A 25989-nucleotide genomic window follows, 5' to 3' on the forward strand; every position below is an offset into this window, starting at 1 on the left:
TATGAGGATTCCAGTCTTCTACAACTTTGCCAACACTTGTCTTCCATTTTTGTTTATGTTTTTTTAAATAATCATCTTACTGGGCATGAAATGGTATCTTATGTAGTTTTGATTTGCATTTTTGTAATGACTAATGACATTGAGCATCTTTTCATGTGCTCAGTGGCCATTTATATATTGTCTTTGGGGAAGTGTCTATTCATATCCTTTGCACATTTTAAAATTGTGTTTGTCTTTTTATTGTTGAGTAGTAAATGTATTAAATTCTGGATATTGGACCTTTATCAGGTACATGGTTTGCAAATATTTTCTCCCTTTCTATAGGTTGTCTTTTCATTTTCTTGATAATGCCCTTTGAAGTACAAAAGATTTAAATTTTGGTGAAGTCAAGTTTTTCTGTTTTTCTTTTTTCACTTTATGATTTTAGTATTATATCTAAAAAGGCCTAAAGTTATGAAGCTTTACTCCTATGTTTTCTCCTAAAGTTTTATGGTTACATTTAGGTTTATGACCCATCTGACTTTAAGTGTTAGCATATGGTGTGAGGAAGGGATTCATTTTCCTTCTTTTTCATGTAGATGTCTGGTAGTTCCAGTACCATTTGTTGAAAAGACAGTTCTTTGTACATTGAATTGTCTTGGTATCCTTGTTGACCTCTTATCTGTGGCCCCATTCCTGGCTGTAGATTCTCTCCTTCACTTTTCATTTATCCTAGGATCTGTGAGTTTAGTTAAGTCACTTTCTAAGGCTGCTCCTTTTGCCATAGTTCTCCCCCATCAGTCAAAAATAGTTATTGAACATTATTTCTTAAGTGTTCCAGTAAATGATGGGGCCATGAACACAACACAGTGTGTTCTTGTGGTGTTATGGTATAAAATACTTCAGAGTTTGTAGATGGATTTAATTGTTTTGGCTGGTCTTTTGTTAGAAACCAGTATTAAAAAATCTGAATATCAGGAAAAAATATCTTAAAAGGCAATTATTTTAATTTCTTTCATTTTTGCTGTGATTTAGGAAAATGAATTTTAAAGTTAATTTTTTTGTTTTTTTGAGACAGAGTCTTGTTCTATTGCCTAGGCTGGAGTGCAGTGGCACGATCTCAGCTCTCTGCAACCCCCGCCTCTGGGTTCAAGCGATTCTCCTGCCTCAGCCTCCCGAGTAGCTGGGACTACAGGTGCACACCACCAAGCCCAGCTAATTTTTTTATTTTTAGTAGAGACAGGGTTTCACCATGTTGACCAGGCTGGTCTCAAACTCCCACCTCGGCCTCCTAAAGTGCTGGAATTACAGGCGTGAGTCACTGCACTCAGCCTAAAGTATGTTTTAAGGCTTGCTATACCTAAAAACAAAAACTTAAAAAATTTAAACCTAAGAAATAATGCTGGCATTCCTCTAGAAGAAAAAAATCCTGACTGGAGTATTTCTGCATGTAAACTGCATACATTATGTGAGGTCTTTGTTGTATTTTAAGTGGCCGTAAAGTTGTCAACTGTTCTTAGAAAGGAATGTCTTTATTTTGATATTCTACCGGTTTTACGTTTTTTTGCTCTCTGCTTGTTGTCAAGAGCCCATTGTCCAGGGTTGGGGGGTTAGTGGATTCAGGAGGTCGGACTCCCTCAAAAAGGATAAGAGGGTGTGGAAGGTACCAAAGGCATAATTGCCTCTTCTCCAGTATAGAGCTACAAAGTATATCTGATAGAAAGCTAAGCAAGAAGGTTTAGACATAAATATGTCATCAACTTTTCTTTAACTTGTTCCCTTAGTGCCATGTGAAGAGAAAATAACTGTTTGGTTTAGGAATAAAATTTGAAATTGAGAGAAGAACTACAGTTGTTTTATGTATATCAATTGAATCATTATGAAAAAGAAAACTGAGACTAAGATGATAATAGTAATTTAAAAGTATTTTCACTGAAACAATAGGGCCATATAATTTTTAGATTTTTATATGTGAGTGGGTAAAAAGTACAGGCTGATTATATGTTTGGGTCTGCCTTACTTACATATGGGTCTAAATATGAAGTATAATTCATTGAATATTTAAAAAATTGTCTGGCTTCAGCATAGGTAGAGGATAGAAAGGCATGTACCCAAGGATCCCTGAACATAAATAGTCTGGAAGGTGAGGGTTCCAAAATTTGCAGGTACTGCTTGACTCATCCATCGTTGAAATGCTGATCAGAGAAGGAAAAATGCAGGAATATTTTATAAAACTGTGAAGCACAGATCGTAAAATGGGAGAAGTGCTTGATGTAGCACGTTGAGGACACATATTTCAAATGGCATTTAAAAGATCATTATGAGTTATCTGTTGCAAAACTTGAAATTTACGTTGCCAGAATAATCTCAGAAGGTAACAGATGTTTTGCTGCTGCAAACTTAGCAAAATTCAATCATGAGAAAGGAAAGCAGTGAGAAAACGGGATGTGTACCCTTTTTTTTTTTTTTTCTTTTTGAGACAGGGTCTCGCTCTGTCACCCAGGCTGGAGTGCAGTGGTACTATCTCAGTTCACAACTTCAGCCTCCTGGGCTCAAGCCATCCTACTGCCTCCACCTCCTGGGTAGGTGAGATCACAGGCGCATGCCACCAAGCCTGGCTAATTTTTGTATATTTTGTAGAGACAGGGTTTTGCCATGTTTCCCTGCCTAGTCTCAAACTCTTGAACTCATTGATCCACCCACCTCGGCTTTTCAAAGTGCTGGGATTACAGGTGCAAACTACCACGCCTGGCCTGGATGTGCGATTTTGTGTGCAGCATTGTGATATACGTGAACCACGTGCAGTATTTCTCCTCACATGTATTACAACACTGCACACAAAGGTATGCATTCAGTTTTTCTCATTGCTTCCAATTAGTGTGCTGAGTTGAATCCTCAATGCAATAGTATTAAGAGGCGGGGCCCTTGCGAGGTGACCAGGTCATGAGGAAGGAGCGTTCATGAATAGGATTGGTGCCTTTAATGAAAGAGGCCCAGCCAGGTGCGGTGGCTCACACCTGCAATCCCATCACTTTGGGAGGCCGAGGTGGGCAGATCACCTGAGGTCAGGAGTTCAAGACCAGCCTGGCCAACATGCTGAAACCCCGTCTTTACTAAAAATACAAAAATTAGCCGGGTGTGGTGATGTGTGCCTGTAATCCCAGCTATTGGGGACGGTGAGGCAGAAGAATCGCTTGAACCCAGGAGGCGGAGGTTGCAGTGAGCCGAGATTGCGCCATTGCACTCCAGCCTGGGAGACAAGAGCAAAACTCTGTCTCAAAAAAAAAAAAAAAAAAAAAGCCCAAGGGAGCTTGTTTGCCCCTTCTGCCATTTGAGGACATGGATGGCACATAGCAGGTGCCATCTAGGAGGAACCAGCCCTCACTAGAATCTCTTGGTACCTTGATCCTGGACTTCTCAGAACTGTGAGCAATAAATTTCTGTTGTTTATAAACTACCTAGTTTGAGGCATTTTTTTATGGTTGACCATCTGAACCAAGATAGTAGGAAAACATGGAGTTAAGATTGCTTTTTTAAACCTTTTTTATTGTTTTGACCTTCTTTTTTATTGTTTTGACCTTCACGCAGAGAGAATTCCTACCGTTGAAAGTCACTGTTGTGGTGGGTCTGAATGACAGTCTGAGGCGCTCCTACTTTTGTTGCATTCTTCTTGTTTTTGTCACTTGGGTTTTCTTCCAGTCATTCTCTCTCTGCTCCAGTTCACATGTCACTCCGCTGCTGGTGCTGTTGTCTTACACAAAACTGGTTGTTATTTCCCTGGCCACCGGATTAGCTGAGCCCTCTCTTGTTTACAGGATAAAGTCCAAGCTCCTTTGCTTAGCATACAAGGTCCTTGATAACCTGGGACCAGCTTCTCCCTCCAGGCTTAGAGCTTCTACCCCTCTTTTCTGAACTCTGGCCTCACAGACCTCTCCTCATTCCCAGAACATGCCATCCCTTTTTCACAAGCTCTCTTAGCCTCATAAGCTTTTATCCCATTCTAATTATTATTCTAATTCCATCCTTCAAGACCCAGTTCAGATATCGCCTCTCTGGCACCTCTCCAGGTTCCCAGGCAGCCTGTGCTCGAGGTCTGCATGCCCCTTGGTCCACGCCCTGCCTTAATGCTTAGAGTCTCGGGTGTCTTTCTCTTCTGCTCTTCCATGAGGCTCTGCAGGAGGGACAGGGCCTGCTTTTTCATTATTATAATCTCCATCAATTTTGTGTTTAGTACATTGAGGACTCCCAGAGTTTTTAATAGATAAATGAGTCAATGGGCATCTGAGTTGAGATCCCCAAATAGCATATCTACTAGTCATAACATCTAAGATTTGTATACCTTCACCTTTTCACCACATCAACCAGTGTGACCTTCAGCAGATTTACTACCGGGGCAGGTGGTATTATTCTTATTTTAGAAATTATAGAATGGACTTAGAGTTTAAGTTACTTGGTGAAGGTTAAGAGTAGAGCCAGCGAATAATTATTAACTTTTTGTAATTTTTGTAATAAGGGCACATTTTGGTCCTTGGCAATGCCAGCTCAGTGTGCTTTGAATTTTCCCTCAATTTAGTAAATGCTGTATTGATTTTCATATCTATTGCTTTAGTAATCCATGGTCCAGAAAACATCAATGCAAATGCAGTGCTCTCTGAAGCATTTTTATTATGGCAAAAAAGAAGACACAGCTTAAAGGCCCAACAGTAAAAAAAGGATTTGATAAATTTAAGTGTATCAACATAGTGTAGAATATTCAGCAGTTCTTCGAATTATAATTATGATACCTATTTGGAAATGTGTGACAAGTATTAAAATTAGACTACGATTGTAACTAAATATATAGTGGGGGTATAACATATAAATATAGTTGTGTTAGGCTCATGAGAAGGCAAGAAATTTTATTATTTAAATGTTTTCTTCAGTAATGTATTGGATTCAAGCCATTGAGATTTGAGGAGTGTTTCAGTGACTTATTTGGGCAAAATAGAATATTCGAAATTGGCATTGTCTCAGAATCTGGCGTTTAGGATCATTAGCCATATAATTTGTCTGAAAGACTGAAAAGAACTTAAATTATTATTATTGGAATCATTGTAAATAACGTGGGACTTTTTTTTTTGTTTTTTGAGACGGAGTCTCGCTCTGTGGCCCAGACTGGAGTGTAGTGGCATGATCTCGGCTCACTGCAAGCTCCACCTCCCGGGTTCACGCCATTCTCCTGCCTCAGCCTCCTGAATAGCTGGGACTACAGGTGCCCACCACCATGCCTGGCTAAGTTTTGTATTTTTAGTAGAGAGAGGGTTTCACCGTGTTAGCCAGGATGGTCTTGATCTCCTGACCTCGTAATCCACCCGCCTCAGCCTCCCAAAGTGCTGGGATTATAGGCGTAAGCCACCACGCCCAGCTGAAACTTGGTTTTAAAGTTAGAGGAAAACCCTGACACACAGTTCTGTCAAATAAAGGTAGTTTTTTTGTTGTGTGTGAGTGTGTGTGTGTGTGTGTCTCAGCATAGTATCAAATTATTGAATTGTTGAAGAGATTATCTCTTAAGGATATTCTGGGATTATCAAAAACTATAATGTGATTATATCAAAGAAATGAAACGTTAGAAATAAACCTTAAGACCGCAGTCATACTTGGCAACGATCATCGTAATTAATAGTTGGTTGTCTCCTTGCAATATTTTTTCTAAGTGTATGTGTGGATGAGGGATTTTCTCCCCCACCATGGCAACATGTTGCTGGATTGTGTACAGGAGAGATTATCTCTGGATATTCTGTGTGATATTTAATATGTTTCAGACCAGGAGTTCCTAACCTTTTAAAACTGGCACAACCTTTGCTTTCAGTGTGTGGTGTCAAACCCTCATGCCCGCCTGCCAGGGACAGGTGCTGGGCAAAGGTTGCAGTCCCGGGCCGCCTGCAGTGTGGCGCCTGCTAGATTTGGCATGGGGGAGGGTGCCCCAAGTTGTTACCTGCTACTTGCCTTCTAAGGTGCTGATCCCTGTCAATTAACGTGGCAGTCGAGAAGGGAAGCTGTAAAATCAGGGTAAGGAGGAGAACGTGGAAAGCCTTTCAATCACAGTTTGATGAAGAAATGGAAAGGGGCACATTTCTCACTAACAAGTTACAAAATGCCTGATCTAGGATTTGAAGATGGAAAAAGAACAGAGGAAGGTTAAGGATCTTTAGAGCTGTCCCATTTTCCTGATAGTCTTACATACTTAGTTAAATGGAATAAACAGTATTGTGATAGCTGAAAATTCCTACGAATACCTGTATAACCGTAATGTATTTAGTAACATTTTTTTGGTTGTAGTTTTAGCAATGCACCAAGATGTAACCATTTTTTGTTGTTTGAGACAACACCTGGAGTTTTTTGTCCTATCTCCAAGAGGATTAAGGAGCACGGCACGAAGGTGAGGTTAGAGTGAAAGTTTAGTAAGTGAAAGAAGAAAGCTAGATTTTTTTTCCCCCAGGCTGTAGTTTTGTTTTTTGTTTTGAGACAGACTTTTGCTCTTGTCACCCAGGCTGGAGTGCAGTGGCACGATCTCAGCTCACTGCAACCTCTGCCTCCCGGGTTCAAGCGATTCTCCTGCCTCAGCCTCCCTAGTAGCTGGGATTACAGGCACGTGCCACCACACCCAGCTAATTTTTGTATTTTTAGTAGATATGGGGTTTCACCATGTTGGCCTGGCTGGTCTTGAACTCCTGACCTCAGGAGTGCTGGGCCTCCTGGGCCTCCCAAAGTGCTGGGATTACAGGTGTGAGCCACCGTGCCCAGTCCCCAGGCTGCTTTTTATGTGGGAATAAGGCACTTGAACTAGGGGCTCTCTGGAAATCCTTTCCTTGCTATCTTCCTAAGGCAAGCTAGCACTCCTTTCAGTTTATTTGAGTGATAAAAGTTGTTTGATCTTTTTTACATAAAATGATAGGCTGTCAATCTCTGGAAAATGATTATTATATGTTAAGGGAAAATTAAGTGATGTTATACATTTACTTATCTACCTACTTCTGAATATAGCTTTTTTTTTTTTTAAGGAATTGCTTAAACTTCTAAAAATTTTCTTAAGTTTCAAGTGAGAATGCTTTGTGGAATGGGAACTTGGGAAGGGGAGAGGTAGAGAAGGGTTGGTGACTGGAAGAAAGGAGGGGCGTGTTGCGAAGACTCTAGAAAGAATACCAAGATGTGTGAGTGGGGATGTTCTCCCTCCCCTCACTTTTGTTTCAGACTCAGTGGAGTCTCTTCACTCCCCATCTTCCTCCGGTTTGCTGCTTTAAAATCTCTGCTTTCTTGGCTACTGTGAGGACACAGTTTCCCGGTCCCTCTTTTAACTCAATGTTTACCTTGTCTCTCTTTATTTTTTTGCCTCCCAGGAGAATTGACTAGTTCCTTACTGAACGCCCTAAGAGATCCCTGTTATAGCAGCTATAATACTCAAAAGGTTTTGTTTTTATGGATTTTTCTGTACTAGATTTAACCCCATAAGAGCAAGAATTATGCCTTAATCTTTGTTTTCCTGTTACCTAGCATAGAGTCTGGCAATATAACATGTAGTAAATAAATGATTGACAGTCGGATAAATGAATCTTAAAATGGAAAACATTATAATAAGCTGTTTATGAAGATATGACCCACAGACCTTCCTTTGACTTCTTTCATTTATTCTATTAGAGTATTTTAGAAACTTTTGTTAGAAGACTTAGAGACACTTAACAACACCTCTCTTCCTGACCAAGTTCTGAATCATTGGATGTTTAAGAATCCGGAGTTAGAGAACTAAAACCGGCTTTGTATTACTGATAAGACATATTCTCCTGTATTAGCTAGGGTAAGAGAGCCAGGAGTTACTGACTCTGTCTCCCCTAGGGTAGACTTTGGGGCGGTCCACTGGAGGGGAAGGTTGGGTCTGAAGGACAGATGCTTCCCAAAGTGTAGAGAGGAGGAGGAAAGAACCAACTCCTCCAAGAACCCCCGCTGTTGCCCACCAATTAGGTCATTCCTCGACCTCCAAGGGGAGAGGAAGGCTTGGGATAAAAGGACAGGAGTGTTTACGTGAAGAATAAGCCTTTCATTGTGACATCCTTGGTTTCTGTGCTCTTGACCCTTTGGAATTACCTGTTAAGCCCGAGATCAGCTGACTTCCAGCCCTGTGCTTTCACCTTCTCGGGCCTGTTCCTCCTCCCCTGAGAGCCAGCCCCTCCCCTGATTTCTTTGTTGACCCTCCTCGAACTGCTGGGGTCTGCTGTTGAGTTTGCCCCTAGAAACTTTGAGATGGATTAGATAAATTCACTTAATAATCTGCCCCAAGGCCACACTGTAAACCAGGGTTGAAAGTTCACATCTTCCTCTCTTTCCCCATCCCAAATTCTTTTCAACTGCAGTATCCAGTACAGTTTATCAGAGCTTTTGTGATGAGATTAAATAACAGTGTTAAAATATGGCAGTAGAAAATACCAGCCATATAAAATGCCTGTCATAGAGATGCATAGTGGGAGTGAATAAGAGGGTGAATTCCAAACCAGACCACCTGGCTAAAAATCTTGGTTCTGAGTGACTTTAGCTAAGTTACCTGATCTCCCTGTATCTCAGTTTATCTGTAAAATATGTAATAATAGCCCTTTCGGATAGGGTTGGTGTAGCTATTGAATCAATTAATTTATGTAAAGAGCTTAGAACTAGTCTCTGGCACATAGCTAAAATGCCTTAATCACTTAACTTTTTAAAAAGAAGCTTCTGAATATAAGCCCTCTCCTATTATGAAACTCCGAGAGAACTTTAAAATTCAGAGATTCAAACCCCTGGCAGGACATGAAAGTTCAAGGCTATGGTAATGTATTAAATTATCTTGGCCTGTGAGTTAACATTCAAAGAATTTGAAGTCCTCCTCAATTTCTTGTTTTTATTTTATTTGTTTTTATTTTAATCAGAGAAGTTCGCCATGCCTGTGTGCAGCTGGGGAACTTTTAGCAGCTACAGCCTGGATTTGTTCTTTTGCTAGAACGTGCATGGTTTCCCCAAGGTTTCAGAATTTATGGTGGTTCAATAGTAATTGATCCTCACTTGAATCTACAATCTTACTGAAACACACAAGAATAACAGATTATTAACCTCACATCCAAAAAATTTGGAAAATGTGTCCCCCCACCCCCCAGCCCTCCAAGCACTAATTTTAAGCAGAATTGTCCCCAGTACTTCATATTTGCCAAAGAGAGGGAAGGAAGTTGGAGAGAGCCTCACCTTGGTTTCCCCTTGAATTCATGCTGGTTGTCGAGTCTCAGACCTTTGCACTTAATGCTTGGCAGGGAGAGATCACCATTAGTCAGGAGGCTAATCTGGGTACTTTGGGGGTTAGAGAGGAGCCACCTGTGCCTACCACCGCCCTGCTCAGGAAGGGGCACCTGAGACGCTCTGGCCTTCCCTCAGAGTTTATAAATTTGCCTGGCGGTAGCCCAGATGCTCGGCCTGCCTGCCTTCTGTTTTCTGTGTGTGGATTTCTGTTTCTTCCTTGGGCCCTTGTTTCTGGCATTTCCCGGCACTTTTGTGCTAGTGGTGCGGAAGCCGTGTTAGGAGCAGAGCGGCTGCGGAGTCTGTGGGCAGTGACGTTGAGATCTGTGCACAGGGTGGTTTCCATTGCCTCTCACTGTGGACTTGCGGGGCCTTCTGAAACCTGCTTTTTAAGGAAGCTTGTTTCCTTTTTGTCCACTTATTTCAACTGGAGTGGTGTTCTTAGCAGATGCCCTGAGGTGAGCGGTTGTTGACACTTTGGAAATGTGAGTCCATCAGGGCCTAGTGGGGATAGTTCCTTCTTTTTCTGTGTTAGTTGGCTGTGCCCCCAGGACTTGCTTGTCCTCCACTGTTCAGTTTAACCAGCTTTTTGTGTTGGTCTCGTCTTTCTCAATTAGTGCATTCCTTTAATTTTTTTAAAAACTTTTTGGTCTAGATATTTATTTTCCTTTTAGATATTTCTCTAGATTTTTTTCGGTGTGTTCTCCCAAAGCAAAAGAGATAAAATCAAGTTCTGGGTCTACTAAAAACATCTATGGTTCAAACAAATCTTTTTTCTGTTTGTTGCATTGCATAATCTTACATAAGAGATACTCTCCTGTCGGCTCAGTATCCCAGTCAGGCCCAGGCTCGGTTTATCTTTCCTGCCTGGTTCCCCTTTAATGGTTTCCTCTTTGCTGTTCCTTCTCTTTTTTTTTTTTTTTTTTTTTGAGACGGAGTCTCGCGCTGTGTCACCCAGGCTGGAGTGCAGTGGCGCGATCTCGGCTCACTGCAAGCTCCGCCTCCCAGGTTCACGCCATTCTCCTGCCTCAGCCTCCCGAGTAGCTGGGACTACAGGCGCCCGCCACTTCGCCCGGCTAGTTTTTTGTATTTTTAGTAGAGACGGGGTTTCACCATGTTAGCCAGGATGGTCTCGATCTCCTGACCTCGTGATCCACCCGCCTCGGCCTCCCAAAGTGCTGGGATTACAGGCTTGAGCCACCGTGCCCGGCCCCTTCTCTTGATTGAATCCTAAATGCCATAAACTTCTCAAGCATATTACCTCAGGGCACAAGCAGTAATTGTACCTCCATTGAAAAATGCACTGAGCATTCCACACTCACCTTACTGGTTTCCTCTCACCTGTCCAGGTTTGTGTAAGACTTGGTGTAGCCGCCTCAGTCTTTGATGGTAGAGCTCCTTAATTGTTTACTCTGGGGAATTTAAGTGTATTTCTTCACAGTTCCTAGAACTCAATTGTGGTTTCTTAATTATTTTTACTTTTGTTTTAAGACGGGGTCTTGCTCTGTCACCTAAGCTAGAGTGCAGTGGTGCAGTCACGGTTCATTACAACCTTGACCTCCCGGGCTCAGGTGATCCTCCCTCCTCAGCCTCCTGAGTTGCTGGGACTACAGGCATGTACCACCACTCCCAGCTAAGTTTTATATTTTTTTGTGGAGACGGGCTTTCACCATGTTGCCCAGTCTGGTTTCAAACTCCGGAACTCAAGTGATCCACCTGCCTCCGTCTCCCAAAGTGCTAGAATGACAGGTGAGAGCTTCCGTGCCTGGCCTGTGTTTTGAGTCTGCTGAGATCTTGCCTGTTTTCCTTTATTAGATTGTTTTAAAAGCTCCATTTAGCACAGAGATACATTTCATTTTGAATACCTGCACCATGAGATCTCAAAGTATCTCCACTTCTCTCTTTATGTCTGTTTAACCTGGCTTTCGAGATTTTGTTTTCTTTTTTCCTTTTTAGTTGGCATGTAATAATTGTACTTAATGTATGGGATAAAGAGTGCTATTTTGATATTGTATACAATGTGTAACAATCCACTCAGGGTAATTAGCATATTACCATCTCAGACATTTATCATTTTATTGTGTCGTGAATATTCAAAATCCTCCCTTCTAGCTTTATTATAGTCAACTGCACTTACCCTGTAGTGCTGTAGAACACCAGAACTCATTCTGTCTGTTTAGCTATAACTTTGTATCGGTTACCCAGCAAGGTTTGGTTTTTTTTTTTTTTTTTTGAGACGGAGTTTCACTCTTGTTGCCCAGGCTGCAATGCAGTGGCGCGATTTCCGCTCACTGCAACCTCCGCCTCCCGGGTTCAAGTGATTCCCCTGTCTCAGCCTCCCAAGTAGCTGGGATTACAGGCGACTGCGACCACTCCCGGCTAATTTTTGTATTTTTAGTAGAGATGGGGTTTCACCATGTTGGTCAGGCTGGTCTCGAACTCCTGACCTCGTGACCTGCCCGCCTCAGCCTCCCAAAGTGCTGGGATTACAGGCGTGAGCCACCGCGCCTGGCCCGGTTTGATTATTTCAAACTATTTCAGCTGTGTCTAGTTCTTGCCTCCCTCTTTCCCTATGTATATATGGAGTAAAATATACTTAACACAAAATTTACCATTTTCACCATTTATATGTGTACAGTTCACTGGCAGTAAGTACATTCACAGTGTTGTACAGTCATCACCACCATCTGTCTCCAGGACTCTTTCAACACCTCAAGGGGAAACTCCATACCCATTAAACACCTTCCCTCAGCCATCACTATTCTCCCTGGCAACGACTATTCTACTTTCTGTCTCTATGAATTGGACTATTCTAGGTCCCTCGTAGAAGTGGGATTATACAGTATTTGTCGCTTTATGTTTGGTTTATTTCACTTAGCATAATATCTTCAAGGTTCACCCATGTTATATAGCATGTATCAGAATTTTATTCCTTTTTAAGGCTGAATAATATTCTGTTGCACGTATATATCATGTTTTGTTTATCCACCTTGGGGCGTTTGTGAGTAGTCTTGCTATGAACAAGCATCTGTTTGAGTCCCTGCTATCACTTTTGAATGTATACCTAGAAATGGAATTGGTAATTCTGTTCCAGTTTTTTGAGGAACCACCACAGCATCCTTTCTTTTATAGCCTAATTCTCTCCACCGCGATGCCTACTTAAGTATAAGCTGTGCCCATGCTACTCAAGGTCAAGCGACAGCAGCCTGCATCACAAAGCTTAAACTTTTGCCGAGCCTGGATCTTGTTTCAGGGCCTGTGCCAGACATGCAGGGCCTATTTGTCATTTGTTTGAGGCCCAGCATCATCCAATTGTATAAAAATAGTTACTTGCCTTAGGACAGAGCCAACATACGCTGCCTGACCTATCAAGGTGAAAATCCCACATGGCTCTACTGACGCTGCCAGCCCAGTTTGTAATAGTTAAAAGCTAGTTATCCAGGTGTGAAAACCAAGGTGTTGCTCAACACAGGTGACTTCCGCTTGGCCAAACCAAAAGTTTAGATAGTACAGGGGTTATCTTATTCTCCCAGTTGCTTTTTGTCTCTTTCAGGGTTTCTGGCACACTTCAGGGGGTGGGAGGTAGTGTCCAGTAAATGATACTTCCTTTTTTCTTGGGTTCTGAACCAATCCTGAAATAAAAAGAATCTGAAGTGTTTTAGGGGAAAAAAAATCTCTTGGAAACCAAAGGGGTGGTAAAGAGTTTTCTTCTAAAAGCTTTGATGTGGGAAAAATGCTTCCCCCAAGCACCTAAATTATTTGTTGTAGAATTTTATTAAATAAATGCATTAATTGTGAATGAGCACATCAATATAATCTCCCCTTTGAGGACTACTGTGTACCCAGTGGTTTGCATATGTATCTCATTTAGCACCCATAATATTGCTGTGAATTCAATAACTTGATTTTATAGAAGAGGAAACTGAGTCTTAGTGGGGGGGGGGGAATGTCCCCAGGCTTTCATGGCTGGGGTTTGATCTAAATCTGTGTTGGCTAAAGTGCTTGGCCACACTGCCTTTTCTAAAATGATGTGGATAAGGAAAAATACTACTGATATGTAGTAGCCTCTTTTTTCCTAAAAGCAAACTAATTTCAGCCACTTCCTAGGTTTTTGCAAATGTTTGCACCAGGGGGTCTGGCAGTATAGTTAGATTTTGTTTTAGTGGTTAATATCTGAGGAATGAAAGGGTAGTGGTGGTGGTGGGGGTTGAAACACAATTGCTATTTAATATCGGGGAAAAATAGCTGTACAGTACTTACTAATAGCTGAGCCTGCTGTTATGCAGGAAACACTAAATTAGGAGTTTGGTTTTAGAATCTGAGTGTTATGTGGAAGGTACCCAAGATAGCTCTCGTTTTATACAAGATCATTTGCCATGTACATAATACTGTGTGTGGGGGCCACCTGCTGGAACAGTCAGATGGCTTATACAGAATCAGTGTTCCAGATGCATATGTTGGCATAAGAGATTTTCTTTTTCTTTTTTTTTTTTTTGAGATGGACTCTGTTGCCCAGGCTGGAATGCAGTGGTGCAATTGCAGCTCACTGCAACCTCTGCCTCTCAGGTTCAAGCAATTCTCCAGCTTCAGCCTCCCGAGAAGCTGAGATTACAGGAGTGTGCCACCATGCCCAGCAAATTTTTGTATTTTTACTAGAGACAGGGTTTCATCATGTTGGACAGGCTGGTCTCAAATTCCTGACCTCGAGTGATCTACCCTCCTTGGCCTCCCAAAGTGAGATTACGGGTGTGAGCCACCGCACCTGGCCGAGATTTACTTTTATAATAACCTCTAATATTTGGCATTCAAAATTGTGAAAGGGGGGAAAGATGTCTGAGAAAAATAGAATCTAAGATTGGGACCTGTCTAAGTAATTCTTTCAGATTTCATGAGTAACAGTCCTTAAATGAAAAGGTTTCATGTGGTTATTACCAGGAACCTCATCCAGCCTCTTGTTCATTCTGTCTGGATTAATGTAGATTCTCAAATATATTAGGCTGTGCTTTACTCTTGGTGATAAGTCATCAAAATGACTTAATACTTAAAGTCTGTTATTTCCTTTCCTGTTTAATTGCACACAGTCCCCCCAAATCACACCCTTCTTGTGGCCCAGAGCACTGGCAATTCCTCAGCCAGTGAAGGGAGAGGATTGCTTTCTCTCTAGTATCCAGTTCCCTAAATTCATACTTCTTCACCACGAAACTGTGGAAATATGTGCCATACAAAAGAAGTTTTAACATTTCTATTTTCTTGACTTTTGCATTTTATCTTGTTATGGTTTTCTAATATATATCCCTGTGTTGATGGATTTTTAGGCCGTTAGGTACCTAGGAGAAATAGATTTGGTCTATTTTGATTTGTTAAGTAAGTACTGACTGCAATTTAAAACCTGCTATTTTTTTGTTCTGTTTTTTTTACCAGCTAGCCCCAAGATCTTTGGTAAGTCTCTTAACCCCTCCAAGCCACAATTTCCCCCCTCTTCTAAAAGGGGATAATACTTCATATGAAGTAATATGAAATATATAAACTATATTAGTACTTTCAATGAAGACTACTTAAGAAAAAGTTGTTTATAGAGTTACTTTTTCTTTTTTCTATATAAAATGTCTGATCTGATTTGTTAAAGGAGTATAGGAGGTTTCAAAACTAGAAAATTAGGTTTTTGTTTGTTTTTCCTGTCTAATCAGCCCAGGCTTACTCTGGATGAGGGCGTGTCCTGTTGTCACACAGTGTGCTCGGTTGGGGACAGTGGGGGAACTTGTAACCCTAGTGTGTGGTTGCTCCCTGGCTAATATTTTAGAGTTTCTTTTTTATCAAGATAACATTGCCATTGTTTTGTTCTTTTCTTTTTTTTTTTTCTTTTTTTTTTTGGAAGACAGAGTCTCGCACTGTCACCCAGGCTGGAGTGCAGTGGCCCGATCTCGGCTCACTGCAAGCTCTGACTCCTGGGTTCATGCCATTCTCCTGCCTCAGCCTCTTGAGTAGCTGGGACTACAGGCATCCACCATGCCCGGCTAATTTTTTGTATTTTTAGTAGAGATGGGGTTTCACTGTGTTAGCCAGGATGGTCTTGATCTCCTGACCTCATGATCCATCTGCCTTGGCCTCCCAGAGTGCTGGGATTACCGGCATGGGCCACCGCGCCCAGTTTTGTTCTTTTGAGGAAGACAGATACGAACTTGAAACTTTTTCGTTTAGAAAAATTAGCATACTTGTAAAGGGCAGTTTGGAGGTGCTAGAACTCCCCCTTGTGGGATTCTGAAATATGTCCTACAGCAAATGAAACAAAATAGTGATTTTTTAAAATGCCTCTCACTAAGAGAAAAATCTTAATTAAAATGGCAAGTTATAACTACATCCATCCAGAGATTTACTAAGAATGACAAAATATTAGGCTTTAAATCACAGTAAATCACTGTGCAAAATAGGGTTGTTAATTATGTCGAAAACTGTTAATATGATGGTGAATTTTTAACATCTTTTCATTTGAAGAAATATTGTAGGGTAGAGAATTGCCATGTCAGGTTAAGACCTTAACATAGTTAAATTGTTATCAATTTCTTAAAAAAAACCAAAAAACAAAAAACTTAGTTATAAATGTGTACTCTAAGTGTGTTGAGATTTTTTCTTCAAACGTTTTTTGAAAGTTTCAGATCAGAAATACACACAGTCAGGTTTTTGTTGTCCTTTTATTTTGTAGGCACCATTTACTGTTTTCTGTTTCTTGCCCTTTTCAAGCTTCTCTTGCCCTTTTCAAGCCAATTCCGTAGCATCTGTGGCTGTGTGCCCACCTCTGTCCATTCACCAGCTGTTTATTGAGTGCTGATGAAGTGATAGGCATTGTGCATTCTAAGCACAAGATGCTTAGAATCCCCTGGGGAAGATAGACCTTGACCAGGTTGTTGTGGGAAGTGTTACAAAAGGTCAGGTAGAAGTTGCTGTGGTGTCTGAAAGGGATATTTAAGCTGGGACATGAAGCATAAATCAGATTTAGCTAGGTGGAGAGGTGGGTGGGTTGGGGGAGTGGGTGCAAAGCAAAGGGACAGAAAATTCAAAGGTGGTGAGGCAAGCAGAGCAGAAACTAGACCAGTGAGGTTGGAGCATGCACAGGGAGGTTGAGACTAGGCAGGTGCCGGAGTTTTATAGCTACAGCAGAGGATTTGGGGCTTTTGCCAAGTGAGAAGTCTTTGAAGAGTTTTAAACAAATAGTGGCATGACCAGATTTATATATGGGCAAACTCACTCTTGATGCAGTGTGGAGAATGGAGTGGAAAGGGCGGAGGTGGATGCAGGGAGACTAGGAGGAGGTTACTGCACCATAATTTTTTTCTGTAGTTTAGTGTTGTTAGAGTATTTACTTTGACCTTGTGGGCTTTACAGTCTCTGTTGCAAGTACTGAACTCTGCCATCGTAGCATGAAAGCAACAGTAGACAGTCCATAAAGGAACAGGCATGGCTGTGTTCCAATAAAACTTTGTTTACAAAAACAAGCAGCAAACTGGATTTAACCTGTGGGCATAGTTTGCCAACCCCTGATATCTGGGGGTATTAAGCAAGAGGAGAAGTGAGTGGGTTTAAGGGCTCATGAAGGAGGTATAATCAGTGTGACTTGGTTATGGATTTCTTTGAGGAGAGTAAGTGAGAAGGTGAAATGAAAGTGGTTTTTGGCCGGGTGTGGTGGCTCACGCCTGTAATCCCAGCACTTTGGGAGGCCGAGGCGGGTGGATTACGAGGCCAGGAGATCGAGACCATCCTGGTTAATACGGTGAAATCCCATCTCTACTAAAAAAAAAAAAAAAAAAAAAAAATACCAGCACCTGTAGTCCTGGCTAATTGGGAGGCTGAGACAGGAGAATGGCGTGAACCCAGGAGGCGGAGCTTGCAGTGAGCCGAGATTGCACCACTGCACTCCATCCTGGGCGACAGAGCAAGACTCCGTCTCAAAAAATAAAATAAAATAAAAATCAGTTTCAGAAAGTGGGCTTTTTCTGTTTATGTCTTTGATGTTGGGATTTGTTCACAAACAAATTTAAAAATCTAGTTCTGGCCGGGCGCGGTGGCTCAAGGGCCGGGCGCGGTGGCTCAAGCCTGTAATCCCAGCACTTTGGGAGGCCGAGACGGGCGGATCACGAGGTCAGCAGATCGAGACCATCCTGGCTAACCCAGTGAAACCCCGTCTCTACTAAAAAATACAAAAAACTAGCCGGGCGAGGTGGTGGGCGCCTGTAGTCCCAGCTACTCGGGAGGCTGAGGCAGGAGAATGGCGTAAACCTGGGAGGCGGAGCTTGCAGTGAGCTGACATCCGGCCACTGCACTCCAGCCTGGGCGGCAGAGGGAGACTCCGTCTCAAAAAAAAAAAAAAAAAAAAAAAAAAAATCTAGTTCTTCAGGCTGGTGTATTGGTGCACACCTGTAATCCCAGCACTTTAGGAGGCCAAGGTGTGTGGATTGCTTGAGCCCAGGAGTTCAAAACCAGCCTGGGCAACATGGTGAAGCTCCATCTCTACAAAAAATACACAAATTAACCGTGTGTGGTGGTGCACGCCTATAGTCCCAGCTACCTGGGAGGCTGAGGTGGGAAGTTGGCTTGAGCCTGGGAGGTGGAGGTTGCAAGAGCCGAGACTGCACTGTCTGACTTCAGCTGGACAACAGAGTGAGACGCTGTCTCAAAAAAAACAAAACAAAACAAAATGGTTAAGATTTTAGATTCATTTTACAAATCATTCTATTTAAGAATACTAGCAGATATGAACAATGATTTCTTTAAAAGAGTGTTTAATGTTTGGTCCCATTTACAAACTTAATTAAACTCCTTAAACATTTTTACTGCATTAAAAATATGTTTTAAGAAAAAGAATAAAAGAGTCACGGCTCACTACAGCGTTGACCTCCTGGGCTCAATCAGTCCTCCCGTCACAGCCTTCCTAGTAGCTGGGACTACAAGCACACATCACCATGCCTGGCTAATTTTGGTATTTTTTCTAGTAGAGATAGGGTTTTGCCATGTCGCCTAGGCTGGTCTCCAACTCCTGGGCTCCAGTGCCTCCCAAAGTGCCGGGATTACAGACGTGAACCACTACTGTGCCTGACTTATTCCTTTTTTCTGTAGTTTAATTGCCTGAATGACAATTGAAGTAGTTTAAAATGTATTCTTATATAATGTACTTGGGTAAGTCTTATAAACCTAACAAACATAATTGTAGTGATTCTTTTTAGTAATGCATGTTTCCTGGGTTTTTTAGTAGATATTCACTATTAAGCCAGCCGAGGCTTTGGAGAGTGCCTTCTTACCTTGCCGAGATTTGACGTTTGGCCTGTGGCTCCCGGGTGGAGTACCTTTTTGGAATCACTATGCCAGAGACATTAAACTTAACGAAAGAGGAAGGCTCATAACCCATGTCTTTTAGATTCACATACTGGGCTAAGTTTTTACTGTATTCACATGCCTGTAGCCCCCACCCTCCTACCCAAGGTTGTATCCCTTGATTGGATTTTTCATTTTCCTTTTCTTAAATGTATGTTGACATCATCCCAGGTGGCTGTTAAGATACTTAAATTTGACAGAGTCCTGCATTCTTTTTATATACTTTTGTCTCTTTCATCCATAGCTCTTCCCTGTTAAAAATGATAGTCAACTGAATTTTGGACATCTCTCTCTCTCTCTCTTTTTTTTGGTCTAAGTTGAGGGTCATGGTTTCTAGGTCATGGTACTGATGGAAGGCACACTTAGAATTTTGTTACTTTGTAAACCTACTTTAAAATAACAAACTCCTGTGTTTAAACAAAATTTTCGACAAACATTAGAAATGCTGTGTATATTTAGAACATATTCATCTGCTTATGGGTGTAATAAGGAATTTTCATGTTGCCTGAGGAAGGACTTACAATTTTCATTAGAATGTAAGCTCAGTGACAGTCCTGAGAACAGATTTCTCTGTTTAGCTTACTGTTGTATATCCACTAGAAAGAATAATGTCCAGCATTTAGCAGATACTCAAATATTTATTGAATAAATGAAAAAGTGTAGTTTCTGAATACATGATAGATTGTTTATTATTAGTGTGAGATTGAGCCTTTTACTTACTTTTAAGTTCTTTTCCCCCTTTTTTCTTCTTTTAGGCAGAAACCACTAATACTAGCCTCTTGCAAGTACAACTGGAATGCAGTTTACATAATAAAGTGTGTCAGCAATTAAAGGTAAAATAAAATATGTAGTGTTTTCTCTCTGCTTTCCTTCCTTCCTCTTTGCTTAAAAATAAAACACAAGGCCAGGTGCAGTGGCTCACGCCTGTAATCCCAGCACTTTGGGAGGCCGAGCTGGGTGGATCATGAGGTCAGGAGATCAAGACCATCCTGGCTAACCTGGTGAAACCCCGTCTCTACTAAAAATCCAAAAAGCTTAGCCAGGCGTGGTGGCAGGCGCCTGCAGTCCCAGCTACTTGGGAGGCTGAGGCAGGAGAATGGCATGAACTCGGGAGGCGGAGCTTGCAGTGCGCCAAGATTGCGCCACTGCACTCCAGCCTGGGTGACAGAGCCAGACTCCATCTCAAAACAAATAAAACACAAAACAGTATATTCTGTTCTCATACATGTGCTGTTACGTGAAATGCTTTTCCTTTCCTCCATAGTTTGAAACCACAAAGTTGAGATGATTTTTTTTTCCTTTTTTCCTCCTTCCTCCAATCTCAGAGTTGTTACCTGGAATCTGATGATGTTTTGCGTCTACAAATGAGCATAATGGTAACAACGGAAAACTCTTCGAAAGAATTTGAAGAAAACACACAAGATTTGTTAGATCATCTCTCTATTGTTTACGTAGCTACAGATAAATCTGAGACCTCAGGTAAGGTGGGATGTTTAAAATTTTTCATTATATTTTGATCAGTCTGCATCATTGTTCTATATAGCATTTATGTATAGATTGTATCGTAGCAAACCAAGACAAATAACCTTTGCTTTAATTGTTAAGCGATTGTAGTAGTAACTGGTTCTCAACCTGCAACTGCTAAGAAGGCTGTATCATTTTGGGGAGAAGTTAAGTAACAACTGCAAACTGCTCTGAGTTTCCTTAGGGATAATTTTTCTTGATGTTTGGAGACAGTAAGCAAATTATGTGGGCATGACAGTTTAATGTAAATATTTACAAAGTATTTGAAGTCTTGGGTTTCTTGTTCCACTTTTAATGATTTGCCTAAGCTCAGTTAACCACATCATGCTGTTTTGTATTTTAAATAGCTAACAGGCTGCGGTTGTTCCTGGATGCTTGACAAGTTCAGTAGAATTTTAGTGTTCAGTTTTATGAATTTGATCTTTGGAAATGTGTGTCCTACTTATCAGAAATAAATGCATTCATCTGTTTAACTTCCTAAGAACTTTATGTGATCCATCAAATTCATAACATAGAATATACTAGTATCTTTTGGTTATCAAGACTCTTCTGAATGTGACTCTATATATGTATTTGTATTCAAAGAAAGGATAGCTTTTATTCTTTGTTTTTTTTTTTTTTTTTTGAGACGGAGTCTTGCTCTGTCGCCCAGGCTGGGGTGCAGTGGACGGATCTCAGCTCACTGCAAGCTCCGCCTCCCGGGTTTACGCCATTCTCCTGCCTCAGCCTCCTGAGTAGCTGGGACTACAGGCGCCCGCCACCTCGCCCGGCTAGTTTTTTGTATTTTTTAGTAGAGATGGGGTTTCACCATGTTAGCCAGGATGGTCTTGATCTCCTGACCTCGTGATCCACCCGTCTCGGCCTCCCAAAGTGCTGGGATTACAGGCTTGAGCCACCGCGCCCGGCCGAAAGGATAGCTTTTATTCTTTGTTTTTTTTTTGTTGTTGTTGTTGTTGTTGTTTGGTTTTATTTCTGTTTTTGTTTTTTTTTAGACAGGATTTTGCTCTGTAGCCCAGGCGGGAGTGCAGAGATGTGATCTTGGCTCACTGCAACCTCAAACTCCTGGGCTCAAGCAATCCTGCCACCTTGGCCTCCCAAGTAGCTGGGTCCACAGGCGCACACCACTACGCCTGGCTACTTTAAACATTGTTTTTTTTTTTTTTTTTTTTTGTAGAGCCAGGGTCTCCCTGTGTTGCTCAGGATAGTCTTGAACTCCTGGGCTCAAACAATCCTCCCCGCTTGGCCTCCCAAAGTTCTGGGATTGCAAGCATGAGCCACCCTGCCCTGCCTTGGCAGTCTTAATTGGTCAAACAGCATTTACCTTTCAGTCTTCAGAGCCGGCTGTGGTAGGGCTGGATCAGCAGGAGAGCTCTCCTGTCCTCGGAGCTTGGTGATTCTCATAACCGCCAGGTGAACGTACGTGTGGGGCAGATCCCTGACCCGTGGGGACCATTTCTGTTGCTGAGGGCTAAAAGGAAGCCTGAAACCCGAGATCTCAGAATTTTCTTCTTTCCAAATGTGGTTGTCTAAATGAGGAAATGAGGGGCTTTCTAATCAACAGGAGAACATAGCTTTATTTGAAGTCATCCAGTTCGTTAATTTCATCCAGAAGTTCATTCTATGACCCTAAACTCAAAATTTTGCTCCTGGTAGTTCCTCATCATTTAGAGGGCTTAGGTTGGTAGGCATGTTTATAAGGATCTTTTTTCTTGTGATTAAAAAAAAAAAAAAAAGCTCCTAGTTTTGACTTCGGTTTTGAGAAATAAGTTAACATTTTTTATAGAAATGTGTAATGTGATATTTTAGTTACTACTACATGAAGTTGTGAGAATGAGATGGCTGTTTTAATCTCTGATTAAATACTCTGTTTTAATACTCTGATTCTTTTGGACAGATGATTCAGCAGTAAATATGTATATATTACATTCAGGAAACAGCCTTATATGGATACAGGTAATTGTAAATGCTTACCTAAAGTAAATTTTGAAATTGCAAGTGTGCATTTAATTGTAGAATATGAGGGCTTTTCAGGAACAGAGACAGTGCTTCTGTTCTCAGAAGAGACAGAAGCACTATCTCTGTTCTCTTTTTCTTTAATGTAAGCCCCTTTGCCCTTGCTTGAACCTCTGTTTGTATGAAGATTGTCAGCATCCCCTCCATATGGTTATGGCACAGATGCTGAGCAGTTGCTATGTATGGCTGGTCTGTGCGATTTATTCTAACAGTTGATTCAAACTGGATAAATACTCTCCCAGCTGAGAGTAGTAATGTGAGACTTTTCTTCTGTTTCAGGATATACGCCATTTCTCACAGAGAGATGCTGTGTCTCTGCAGTTTGAACCAGTACTACTACCTACTTCTACAACAAACTTTACAAAAATTGCTTCTTTTACCTGCAGAGGTACAGATTTTTAAACAGATTGTCGTTTGACTTTTGTTACCTTGTTGTCATCATGGCAACTCTTTCTACAACTACGGATTAGGCATGGGTTCAAAAAAGTGAAGTGAACGCATTTGATTTCAAGAAGTCCCAGCCTTAGTGGTTCTAAGATAGTATGATGTAGAAACTATTGTTGATGCCACTTTTATTCTGCCACTATGTAGGATTTTGAGTTTAAAGCTTAATATTCTCTGTTGATAATGATTAGGAAGGAAAGCACTGTTATGTTTTTGACGGGAGTCAAAACAGGCTGTTTTCGGGGGAAAATTGGCAATCTCTATGAAAATTTAAAATGCACATATATGCTCTTTGATCCTTAATTCTAGTTTTAAGAGTTTATCCTCCAGATATGTGTGTATTCAAAACTGTACCTATAGAAATGTGTGTGTGTGAGGACAGAAGAGCTGAACATCTGTGTTCAGATGTGAGAGAGTGTTCAGAAACATGCATGAACAGTGATGTGAGCAGCGTGTGTACATTTAATTTTTTTTAGAGGATATCTGTGTACTTATACATGCACAGAACACCTGGAAGGATGTTGGAGAAACTGCTAACAGCTGCCTCCTCTAAGATAATTGGGAGTCAGGTTGAAGAAAGGTAGACTTTATTTTCACATTTTTTGTTAGTGTTCGAATTTTTAAAAACATATATATAACTTTTAAAAAGTTGGTTATTAGCATCAGAGAGTTAAGAATTGAGCACAAGTGACTTAGGATTATGACCTAAATCAAGGAGAGCTTACAAGTATTATTTTCATCAATCAGCAGTGCTTTCAAATACAGCTCGCTTTCTGCTGGTCAGCTCCCTTTTGCTGTTTAGGTTTTATTCCTTGCTTGCTCGTGCCTCCACACATTCCCCCTTACTCTGCCAAGTGAGCTTCTTGTTTCACTTTTGTCATTTCTGGTAAAGAAGTTGGTTTTAAAAAGTGTGGCTTTCTGGATAATTGGTAACAAAGAAGATGACAGGAACATTTGAGAAAGTAGTTACCTTTTATGTCTGATTCGCCATTTTAATGGAGACAGAAAAGTGAATAAGAAGTTATAAATAAACAAGACACATAGGTCTTTTGTTCAGGCTTAATGAAAGAAAAGGTACTTAAGCTTCCCATTTATTTCTTTATACCACAAAGCAGCTACATCCTGTGACAGTGGAATTATAGAAGATGTGAGAAAAACAACACGCACTCCAACACTAAAAGCATGCCTCTTCTCTTCTGTGGCTCAGGGGTAGGTGACTTCCACTTTCCCTGAAATCTTATGTTGTTGTTGTTGTTTTCCCCTCTAGAAATGGTTTAAAAATATACTGATAGGACTTGTATGACTCTCTCTCTCTCTGGCCTTGCCGCCCCTTGCCTTCGCACTGCTAACAGGCAGTGAAAGGGATATTAGCTGATTGGGGAAAAGGAAGTGAAATAATTCAGTTTATGAAATAGGTTCAGTGTCAGGCATCCCAGATGTGTGAAAAGAGTACATGTTCACATGGTGTTTCTGAGTTGACTTCAGGTCCTGGTTTGGCCCTGACGACCTCTGTGAGCTGTGCTGGACACAGACTGGTTGCTTCCCCCTGGCTTCCGGTTGCTCCCCATGTGAGCCCGAAGGTTGAAGGAGGTGATTGCTGAGGTCGTCTCTGGCGCTAGCTTTCATTTAGTAACGTTTTATGATGCTCCTGTTTTTGCAGTTAGAGGCTCATAAGAGGGCTGACTGTTGTCCCACACTCAGGGCTGATAGCATGCATGTCCTCTGTTCACAGGTATTTTAGAATGGACTCTTCTGCAACCCAGTTTCACATAGAGACTCGTGAGAACACATCAGGACTTTGGTCAATATGGTACCGAAACCATTTTGACCGTAGTGTTGTATTAAATGATGTGTTTGTTTCCAAGGAGACCAAGCACATTTTAAAGGTACATATAGTATTTTTTTTCCCGAAGTTTTAGCTTATTTTAAGCTTTGTTTAAGGTCAGATGCTGTGAAATTGTTTCCATAAAATAATAAAAATTATTCCAGTGCTATGAAATTATTTAAATACAATTTAATTTTAACTTACGATTTTTAAAACATGTATTTTTCTTTTGACATTTTCAGAATTACTTTTAGGAGATTTCTCTTTCTCTCTTTTTAGAAAACTATTTTTAAAAGAGCTCAAGGAGACCAGGATATAACCTTTCAAAATATTTGCTCTTACCATTATTCAAAAATATTATGTATATGGTTTGTTCTAAAAAGGTTATATTTAGTTAAAATGAGCCTGGTTCATGATAAAATAGTAGGGTTTTTTTGGCAAAATATCACTTCCTGAAATTTCAAGATTATTTTTGTGAAATTTAAAACAGTGTCATCTTTAAGCATTATTTGTAACCTATCATTTCTATAAAAGTATTGCAAATTTTGATCTGGAAATAAATGAGTAAAGTCATACTTTCTGAAATATAGAAGAACATTAGCATCATACTTTATAATGATTTTAATCATAATTAGTGTTAGGAAAAGTAATTTCTCTTGCTTCTTTTCTTTTTAGATTCTGAATTTCACTGGCCCTTTATTTCTACCTCCAGGCTGTTGGAATATATTTTCTTTGAAACTTGCTGTTAAAGACATTGCCATAAATCTATTCACCAATGTATTTTTGACTACAAACATAGGTGCCATTTTTGCAATACCTCTACAGATTTATTCAGCACCAACCAAGGTATTTTCTACAATACTATATGTGTGTTACAGTTTTCTTAATTACTGTTGCTTTTTATTAGTCTTTAGTGCTTGAGTTTTATTAACTGTGTTAAGCTCATGTTCTTTAAGGCTAAGAAACTGAAGGGTATTACCAGGCCAATTTTGGATGATAAATTGTTCAGACATAGAAATCTTTATTTGGAAAGAGTTTTCTTTTTTATAAAGTAATTTGAAGTTCTTGAATGAAATAAGGCATGACCAATAGATTAATAGATATCATTTTCATTTATTTCCAAAATTTGTAGAGCAACGAATATGTGTTAGCTATAGAAAACGCAGTTTGGTTTTTAGTACATACTTGCAATGACTTAATAAATTAGATTGTTAAATGCTTTATTTGGATCTCTTCTAAGTGACTCTCAGTTGCTCGTAATCCTTGAATTTCCTTAGTGGGCCAAGTCTAAAGCCTGAAAAGGTTCACAATTAAGAAAAGGCTTTCTAAAATCTGGGTAAATTGTATTTAATTTAGACTGTCTTAAATATGTCTCTTTTTTCTTTAATATTTATTTCTTTTCATTTGGTTATTATTTTTGCTTCTTTTTGCTCCAAGCTATTTTGTATAACTCTGGGTTCTGGTTTTTCTATGCAACATTCATGCAACCATCTTTATTTTTTTCTCACTTATAGTATGGATCTTTCATAGTTAGAAATGTCTCATGCTTAACT

The 25989-nt window shown here is 40.6% G+C and overlaps 1 protein-coding gene across 2 annotated transcripts in view; it reads left to right on the top strand.

Moving 5' to 3' along the window:
- TMEM131L (transmembrane 131 like) overlaps positions 1–25989 on the top strand; it is a 171508-nt gene that overhangs the window by 95057 nt on the left and 50462 nt on the right. Inside the window, exons 8-14 of one of the 2 annotated variants that reach the window (XM_025386288.1) lie at positions 19386–19463; positions 19956–20109; positions 22049–22107; positions 22447–22555; positions 23724–23820; positions 24344–24497; positions 25112–25282. In XM_025386288.1, coding sequence (XP_025242073.1) covers positions 19386–19463; positions 19956–20109; positions 22049–22107; positions 22447–22555; positions 23724–23820; positions 24344–24497; positions 25112–25282 — 822 coding nt within the window. The remainder of the gene's footprint in view (positions 1–19385; positions 19464–19955; positions 20110–22048; positions 22108–22446; positions 22556–23723; positions 23821–24343; positions 24498–25111; positions 25283–25989) is intronic. The other variant, XM_025386289.1, reaches the window with a different exon arrangement.

The sequence above is a fragment of the Theropithecus gelada genome, chromosome 5 (genome assembly GCF_003255815.1).
Source record: "Theropithecus gelada isolate Dixy chromosome 5, Tgel_1.0, whole genome shotgun sequence".
Classification (NCBI taxonomy): domain Eukaryota; kingdom Metazoa; phylum Chordata; class Mammalia; order Primates; family Cercopithecidae; genus Theropithecus; species Theropithecus gelada.